The sequence below is a fragment of the Aedes albopictus genome, chromosome 2 (assembly GCF_035046485.1).
Source record: "Aedes albopictus strain Foshan chromosome 2, AalbF5, whole genome shotgun sequence".
NCBI lineage: Eukaryota > Metazoa > Arthropoda > Insecta > Diptera > Culicidae > Aedes > Aedes albopictus.
Genome location: NC_085137.1, coordinates 227,091,464 through 227,097,847, shown reverse-complemented (window position 1 = coordinate 227,097,847; position 6,384 = coordinate 227,091,464). Strand labels below are relative to the sequence as shown.

General features: G+C 39.7%; 1 protein-coding gene across 4 annotated transcripts in view; it reads right to left on the bottom strand.

The window, feature by feature from the left end:
• Positions 1–960: 960 nt before the first annotated feature.
• The window catches only part of LOC115256877 (uncharacterized), a 74,910-nt gene continuing 69,486 nt past the window's right edge, over positions 961–6,384 (bottom strand). For all 4 annotated transcript variants that reach the window (XM_062851241.1, XM_062851240.1, XM_062851242.1 and 1 more), the window contains exon 3: positions 961–2,580. In XM_062851241.1, coding sequence (XP_062707225.1) covers positions 2,504–2,580 — 77 coding nt within the window. In that variant the 3' untranslated portion in view covers positions 961–2,503. The remainder of the gene's footprint in view (positions 2,581–6,384) is intronic.

The window sequence follows — 6,384 nt, the reverse complement described above, 5'->3', positions numbered from 1 at the left end:
GTGATTGACCAGAACAATCGAAGTTGCACAGAGAGCCAATGAATGTGAAAGCTTGGGACTACCCTACCCTACTAACCACCATTCCTTCCCGTGACAACTGTGGGGATGCTGTGGATTCCACGGTTTCTAGTAGCAATGGTTGTCGAACTAACATTCCTTCCCTTTCCTGATGACCGTAAGGACGTGGCCAGCGCCGTTATTGACTTTAAATAGCTGAACTCTCGAATTGTGCACATTGAGAATAGCAAAAATTGTTTAAATTTAAACTAAATGTAAATCATGATCATTGTACATTTACATTGCTGGAATCGACAAAATAGTTTAAAATTGCATTAAAATCAATGCACATATTTGGAGCATGAAAAAGAACACAATTTTAAAGTTGTTTTGATACGATTTTAAAGCAAAGTGTATTATTCAATAGTGCCCCCAAAATTGCATCGAATACCGTTTATTTTTCCATTGATCGTGTAAAATTACAGCGCATTACATTGGCGAAACCAAATATGGCCACCTGGAGCAGTTGTTTACAACTAGAGTTTACCGTGATATTTTTTTTTCTGTAACAGTGCCTAAGTGTTTTAATAGTTGAACATTTAAGAAAATACTGGAGGATAAGAGCCAGAACGCATTCTACTATTGGTAAGATCAATGCAGCTGCGGAACAATAATATGATAATTGAAAACTGATATTTTTCAGGTAAGAACCCAGGCGAGATAGTTGCAAGCAGCAGCAGCTAATGACGATTACGGGCGGCGGTGGCTGAAAATGATAGAATGGGAGCCGGCTTAAAATTTTTGGAACCTTAAACCAGTTTTCCTGCATTATTGTGAAATATAGTGAAAAGTGTCAGCATGAAATTAGCAAGAAATAAAATGATTGAAAGTATGTTTATGTGTTTTCTGTTTTCTGCTGTTTATTTCGTTGTCGGGGAAAATCCATTCAATGGGAACAAAAGGAAAGGGAACAACACAAACCGGGAGAGCGGTCGTGTAAAAATCAACGTCGTTTAAATTTACTTGTATTTCATACTAATTCAAGTCGTGTAAAATTAAAATGTGATGCAATTTTGCGTATAAATCGATGCTCCAAATATGTGCATCAAATTAAACTCAAAATTACATTTTTATTTTATCTGTGTAAGGTGTGGATCTAGGAGCCACCTCTGTTAGGTGATATGATCCACTAGTTATATGGAAATACACGTCGCGGTCTTCATCACGATTATGATTTATTTGATCACGATGACCACTGATCCCGGATTTCGTGCTCGTGTTTCCATCGCCCTACCGTGGAAACCGACTGATCTACGATTATTGTAGCGCGATTCTGAACCCGGATTTTTCACTCGCACTTCCATCGCCCTACCGAGAAAACCGACTGACCAACGAATATTGTAGCGCGATTCTGATCCCGGATTTTTCACTCGCACTTCCATTGCCCTATCGAGAAAACCGACTGACCCTGTGGTTTCCGACTTTCGTTATAAATATGATTAAATCCCTTAGAAAATGGAATTTAAGAAAATTCAAATTACCGTCGAACTATGCACGGAAACCCAAATGAAAACAACAACTCCAGTATAAAACGTTTAAATATTGGCGAATTACCCCTGTCTAGAAAACGAAATGCTCAACAAAGCTGAAATTTCGACTGATTAGTAAGCAAAGTTGGATTGACCAAATGTCAAAATTTCAGCTTTATATATCATTCCGGTCCCCACATATATGTTCAAGATACTTCAAAACACAACTCCGGGTACCGTGCCATGCCCTAATACCGTGACCTTAAGGATACTCTTCACTTCAAAGAGCCCTGTAAAAATCAATAATCTACGTTTCTTGATTTTTCAAACGCTATATTATTGCTTATTGTGTGTATTATGTATAATAAATATGATTAATGAAATTCCAAATGTTTAATCCATTGTTAAAATCAAAATTGTAAAACATAGCATTGTTCCTAATACCGTGTATGTGACTCGCATACATTGGTGGTCCTTTGAATCATCACCATATCAATCATACTAAGTTCATACTTAGAAGAACCTATGCGTCAAACGTTGCCTAGAGGTTTGTGCAATTGCTTCATAAAGTAAAAAGTATCAATAATATTTTCAGTTTGCAAGTTTTAGCCGAAACACGGTATTTGGAACACTAAAGGAACCATGCCCTAATACCGTGTATTGTTACTTTGCACTCACATTGTGTAAATATTTTTAATTGCTTGTTTTTGTGAATATGTGCCAAATTTATCACGCCTAACATGAGAAGGTTTGATATGCTAATGATTGAACTAGTTACTCAGTTAAAAAAATAATACACTTAGTAAAATATTTGAGTTTGTTGTCAAATACACGGTATTAGGAGGCACACGGTATTAGGGCATGGCACGGTAATCGAATTTGATCTGTATCATCAATAATTTATTCTTTAAAATTCTACAGAAACATATTTAAAAAGATTATAGTGTGATAAAAAACAACTACTATTTTCGAATTCCTTACTTACAGCTGTTAATTATAATTGTAGTTGCATGCATATCAAAGACCCAGTCGTAAACCCGGAGCTTCGACTTACCTGAAAGAAGAAAAGAGAGAAAAAATATAAATAGGAACATTTAGAATTGTATTATGCAAAAAAGAACGAATCAGAAATCACAACGAAAATCATCAACAACTTTGAATGTGAGCTTGTGAGCCCTAGTGGACAATATAGCTGCATGTATACATGTATATTAGGTTAAGCAGTTGAGTAAAAATACGGAGCAATACCCGTCCACATCATACGGCTCCGTGCATCGTGCGCTGAAAACCCCTCCATCAAACCGAGCTGGCATCAGATCACAGCAAATCCGAAGAAATTTATGTTTTCTCGCTGCGGTGGATTCGTACATTAATACCCTTCGCCAAGTCGGTCGATCTCCGATGCAAATGCATCCACCAAACGCGCACACATTTCGTATAGGTAGGACAGTGGATGCGGCCCAGTACGCAGCGCTCAAAACGGGTTATTAATTTATCAGCCTGGGATAATCGGGTCCGATGTGCGAATGACCACCGCAGGAGGGATTTCAGTACCCCGACGATCCGGGATGATCGGACCATCAGCAGATACCTCCGGCTGAATCTGAATGAATTCGATACGCTTTTCCCGGCTCGAATCTCACTTTGTTGTGGTGCAATGTTGTAAATACCTACCTACCTACCCACTTCGAATGAGATGGTTGCGATTGGGGAAATTATGAACGAATCAAGCACGGTTCGTTTGGCCGCTGTTGGGGTGCAGTTCGTCCGCAAGTCAAATGTCACCAATCAATATGGAATCAGCGAAAGAAGGTGGAGGCGAAAACTTGGAGGTGGATGGTTAACATGAAGAAGATTTGGCCTTATTTTTGGGACGGGACAGTAAACTGGTCATTGGAGTGTGGGTTCAAAAGAAATGCCAAAATTGACTGAAGTTTATGTGATGTGTTGTGCTGCCGACGAGCGTGAGAAACAGCGAATTCACCGTGGGGTTTTGGTTCGAAAATTGGGATGAAGACGCAATAAACAGATGCTTTTGAAGTACATCGTACAGCACTAGCATGCAAGCCGTATAATTTAGGAGTCCATATACATCTAACCAGGTGGCCAGAACTGAGGAAAGATACATGCTCTGATTTATATTTCTTAATGATCATTGGTTGAGTTGTGAAGTTGTGAGTCGACAACCTGGAGCGTCCAACGTAGCTCTTTTTTATAGAATGAGGAAATCTGCTGATCAGATACCCAAGAGATGGGTTCTTGGGTGATGTGGGGATTCCTCATTCACTCTCTTCCATATCTTTGCGGTATGCCCGTTCGGGGTGACTTCGAGAAGGTGGAGGCGTAAATGAGTACTATTTATTGGTTAGCGTTCCACCAACTACCGCCTCAAGTTGTCCTCTCTTCCCTGGAAGATTAGGGCCTGGCTAGTACTAGGGTACTAGGGATGTAGTACCGGTACTACCGGTACCGAAAATCGACGAGCTTTACGCTCGGTGGAAGTTTGAACCTCAAATACGCCATCATACGCCGCGTTCCACTGACTGTACCGGGCCCAGGATGGAGCCCTGAGGTACCTTCGCAGAAACGTTGTAACTCCTCTCGCCTTCCTCGGTGTCCGGCGAATGTCCGGTAAATTTCAATGAGGACCGAGCAACGAGGCATCACCGAGGCGTCAGATTTTCGATAAATTTCGTGAGTACAACAGTACAGAATCCTTCTTCTCAACCAAATTATGAAGTCGCTAAAGCTTGTGATCTCGCATCAATCTTATATTGAAAAAACCCAAATTAATCCACCTATAGGTGATAGTGCCTTTCTCGTCGTATATGTTCTCACGATCTTTCCGTCGACGTAAGTCAAAGTGTTCCTGAATCCTGATATTTTTTTAGAAAAGCAAGCATTTTATCAAAGCCATCATTGAATTGACTTAAAACTTATTGATGGCACATACTCCGACGTTGTGTTCAGCGTAAAAGCAGAGCTGAATAATATCAGATTGCTCAGTTGACTGCTTGAGTACCTTCACTAACATTGGGAGCTGATCAATATCAAGACGATACTAACAAGCTAAGATATAACTTTTTACACATTCACAGATCACTTTGCATTCTTCGATAAAGGTTTTTCTGCACATTCTAGGTTATATTTGATTGGCCGTTGAAAACAATAACGTATCCCAAGTAACAATCCTAATTCTATTTGGTTTTATTTGTTTTTATGATAGTTTTATCGGAACATTGCATATTCTAGTTGATCTTATCGGAGTTTCAGCTGAGCACAACTATTCTTCATCAATATGTGGTTTTAAAAACATTTCCAAGAATATTTGAGGTTCAGTTCATAAAACCATAAACACAACAAGAACTGTTGAACTTATTTTCAGTTCTATAAGGTTCTTGTAGTTATCTTCAATCATCCATTCATGATCAAGAGCAACTGTTCTCGCATGAGAACAGTTTGGTACATGAAAAATACAAGAAAAAACTCAAGCATCAGATTTTGATTCTCATCGTTTCATTATTGCTGCCAATCAAGAACACCTACCCGGAAACCCAACCGCGACACGGTGCAGTGCCAAGTTCCTCCGGTTGCAGCATCCGAAATGAGGTTGGTTTGGTCATCCAGGACGTCGATTCCCTTGTAATCGGGAGTCAAATCATCGACCTGCAAAATCACTTACCTGTTGGAAATGCTGACCGGAGGAATAAGGCGCTGCACCACATCAAGGCCGGTTCCCGGAATAGGTCTGCCTGGTTGGCAACGGTACCGGGCTGATGATTAAATTTATCGCACGAAGTTCACAAAATCCACCGCGGTGCGATAATTTGTTGTTTGTTTACAATTTGGCGTACATGATTTATGACGTTCTTGGCCGAGTTTGCATAAACCTTCATCAAGAACGTTATAAACCTGAGTACTCTTGAGTAATACTTCTTACCCTTGCATAAGATGAAATAGATTTAAGACGTTCTTGATGGAGGTCAACCAGGCTGCATTGAGAACGTTATAAATCCTAGTATTCTTGAGTTATGCTTTTAGCTCTGGCATGAGTTGAAAGAAATTTAAGACGATCTTATGGTGATGTTGATTAAAACCATCGATGATGGACCGACCACCGGCCTAGATTTCAATGGAAGCCATGTTGAGAAAACTCATGAGCAATGTTCGCATGACCAGGAATAATATTTTTAAATATTTTATTAATGCGTTATAATGGAAGCGCGTTGCAATTTTTGGAAGTATCTTGCAACATATATACGATGAATTTTGCTTGGCATTTGGCATCCTTGCTACATCCCGAAAATATTTCCAATTTGTGTAATAAATTAATCCCGATTACAATAATGTGTCATTTTCATTGTGCTTTTAATTTCAATTTAATTCACCAAGCTTTTCTGTCAACATAGAAGCTGCATCAGCAACAACACTGACAAATTTATTATCGTTTTATCGTGCACTTGAAGATTTCTACAAGGAGAGAGCAATTCGCCTTGAGGACAACTTGGGAAGTACAACAAGTTTTAAGAGAAATTTTAAAACAATTCTCCAAGAGCATCTTAGGATGGGCCTCTTTGATCTTATGGCGGGTTTATGGTTGAGTTGATGTCGTGTTGTAGAGCAATTGTGGAGCCTCGTAGCCGTGCGGTTAGGGTCACCAAGCTTATAATCGCACCATGTTATGGGGTGAGGGTTCGATTCCCGCTTCGGGCGTTGAAACTTTTCGTGAGAATAGTTTCTTCCCCGTTTCCACTGGTGCATGCTCCGTTTGTCCGTTGTCTAGTGTTAAGTTTAATACAGTCTGTACAGCCGAAAGCTGAAGACGTTGTCCGTGTCTTTTTTTTTTTAATTTGGTTTA